General features: G+C 39.4%; 1 protein-coding gene across 1 annotated transcript in view; it reads right to left on the bottom strand.

Moving 5' to 3' along the window:
• Positions 1-2,889, bottom strand: part of LOC122083105 (ADP-ribosylation factor GTPase-activating protein AGD5-like) — a 10,138-nt gene that overhangs the window by 3,206 nt on the left and 4,043 nt on the right. Inside the window, exons 3-6 of the mRNA XM_042650796.1 lie at positions 2,676-2,766; positions 834-888; positions 642-732; positions 324-546 (exon numbers count right to left, since the gene is read on the bottom strand). Of these exons, the coding sequence (XP_042506730.1) occupies positions 324-546; positions 642-732; positions 834-888; positions 2,676-2,766 (460 nt within the window). The remainder of the gene's footprint in view (positions 1-323; positions 547-641; positions 733-833; positions 889-2,675; positions 2,767-2,889) is intronic.

Genomic DNA, 2,889 nt, shown 5'->3' with positions numbered 1-2,889 from the left:
AAAAAAAAAAAAAGAAGAAGAAGAGAGGAAAGAATACATCTTTGAAAGAAAGGGGCCCAAGAACTAAACGACGAACCACTGCGTCACTTATTTAATCTACCTAGGATCAAGACACAAAAAATGGGTCAAAACCAGAGTGTGAAGTCTGAAAACTAAGGTCCCATTCCCCTGCCCCGGAACAAAAAAAAAAAGGAGAAAAAAAGCACACACGCAGAAAATGTTGTTTCCAAGTTAACAATTATCCCCACTGGCAATCAATATCAATAATATAAAAAAAAAATGTTGGATAAATTGAAGAGCATAAACATGCACACCAAGTCCACCTGATCAGATGCTTTAGGGGGTGCAGGAATACTATTCTTTATAGCAGAGAAATTGCTTCTAGCTGGCGGAGGAGTCTTCTTCCTCTCTTCGTATGAATGATCTACATTATTGGTGTATCCATGGCCGCCTCTGTCCCCAGGTCTCTGCCTATTCACAGAAGTCCTCTCTTCCTGCACAGGTTTTTGCTTCCCATCCCTTGGAATCCATCTTTTCTCATCATACCTGACAGATTTTATTACAAAGTAGAAGACGACTACATCAGGCCTGTAAATTAAGCAGAGTTAGACCACTTGATAGTGATCATTCTAGAAACATACTTTGCACGAATGAAGTTCTCTATCCCAACTCTGTCATAATTTGGAGGTAGCTCTGCTTCCCAATAGCTATTTGCCTTTTCATTTCCCATTGCTGAAGAAAAAAGCAATGCTAAAATAAATTAGACTGTTCTCAATCCTTACAACAGATAGGATATATGGTGTTTGTAAATGAACAATAATATGAATCCTCACATTGAATGAATGCAACTTGCTCTGGAAGCCATGTATCCAGCGTTGCAGACCGAACCTGCAGCACATATCAGTATATCACAGTAAGAATCTGAAAGAGTATATTGCTACAACAAACTGCCAGTCAAGGTAACTTCAAATTTACAACTTGAACAAAACAGAAGTTCAGAGTGTAAAAGATGGACTAATGAAATAATTCGCCACATTCTATGCCCACCACATCAAGATAGGTGCAAACTGGCACAAAATTCAGCTCAAAAATGATTTGCCAATTGAGGAATGTTGTAGCAAAAGAAGAGCAAAAATGAATTTATGAATCCTATTATATACATGAAAGGTAAAATGTCCTTTTGACTGTCAGTGAAGGAATGCTTCCCTTAATGGTATTTAACCCATGAGGATAACTGATATGGCCAATCCACTGTTGGAGAGGATAACTCTGAATCACCCAAATGGACCAAAATTTATTAGAGCTCTCCCCTTGTATTTTCAGGCTACAGCCGTTAAATCAATTCATCCAAAGACCGAATTTTTAAAATTTTTTAAATTTTATTTTATTTTTTTATATCTTTTTGCAACGGTAAGGTTGCTCCATTGTGACCAGGTGGCCACGGGTTCAAGTCAAGAATCACCCTATCTGCGAAGCAGGGGCAAGGCTGCATACATTATGACTCTCCCCTGATCCTGCAGTGCCGGAAGCCTCGTGCATTGGGTACGCCCTTTTTCTAAATAAAAAAAAAAATTGCAAATTTTGTACAGCCAAATGGTGAGATGCCTTTGGATCAAAGCTACATGATTAGATGTTGACATGGATATGTCTGCAAATTTTGCAGACTAATGACATGACAGATGTCAATTCTGTCCAAAATAGCTCAGAATGTAGACCAAACAGGACACACACACACCCTACTTGAAATAGGGTGGAAAAAAGAGAATATATAATGAGTATAAGCGGAGAAACAATCATACAATGCATTTGAACCCCAGAAAATGAATGTGCAGTAACTACTCATGGTTACATTTTGACCTGGTTAAAGAGATATACTTCTAGTCATTGATAATCATCTAAGAAGTACATAAAGCTTTGAGGGCTATCCAGCCTCAAGGGGAAGCACCTTAACACTCAATTCCAGATACATTTCGCAGTTCCACAAGTTTAAAAAATATGGAGTGAAGATCTATTAATTATAGGGAAACTGCCTAGATCTACTAGATAAGAAAATAAATTACAAAACAGGTAGGGTTGACCTTGTTTACACCTACTTGTTTTGTAATTATTATTTTGCAAAACACACACAAACACGCGCGCGCGCACGAGCACACACGCACGCAAAAACGGGGACACAAGCAAAAACATGGGCTAAGTCCAGCCTGTCTTCTTCTCATCTGATGAGCAAGGCATCTGAGAATATCAGAACACCAATGAGTGCAAAGAGGTGCTAGATATAGTCAAGCATTATGAGCTATGCAAAAGGGCGAGCACGCAGATGTGGCAAGTATTCCTTCCATCTTTCATCACAGAAAATGCTGTTCCTCTATACGAGGATTTATCACAATTTAGCGCAAATTCTACCACCTATTTAGTTGCAAACAGGCAAAAAGATTTTAGACTAGTAAAACCAACAACCCAATCTTTGTTACCATCCTCCATCATATTTTTGTAATGGAGAAAAAACCCTTCCCGCTGGCGCAGGTACAAGCCTAGACACAGCAGGGCAGAAAGACCGCTCTGCCCCCATGCTGAAGATGCTCGTGTGCGCTGGCGTGTACCTGCACTGGCAGGCAGTAATCTCTTGCCCTATTGTAATATACATGAAGTAGACCAAAAAAGAAACAAAAAACCACCTTTGATATGTGTACCCCAAGACTTCTGTGGATTCCAGAACATTGCATACATATAAAGATTCCAAGATTCACACTCGCCCATCTGGGACCTCTGCATGAGAAAAAATAATCATTCATTATTATCGACCCCTATAGGTAAACCAATAAGAAACTTAAGAAAATTTTACATTGTTGCGTCCAATTGTCAATGTATGTGTGTGTGGGGGGGGGGGGG

The sequence above is a fragment of the Macadamia integrifolia genome, chromosome 7, assembly GCF_013358625.1.
Source record: "Macadamia integrifolia cultivar HAES 741 chromosome 7, SCU_Mint_v3, whole genome shotgun sequence".
NCBI classification, from domain to species: Eukaryota; Viridiplantae; Streptophyta; class Magnoliopsida; order Proteales; family Proteaceae; genus Macadamia; species Macadamia integrifolia.
The sequence above is the reverse complement of the archived record's forward strand: the minus strand, read 5'-3'. Positions and strand labels throughout refer to the sequence as shown.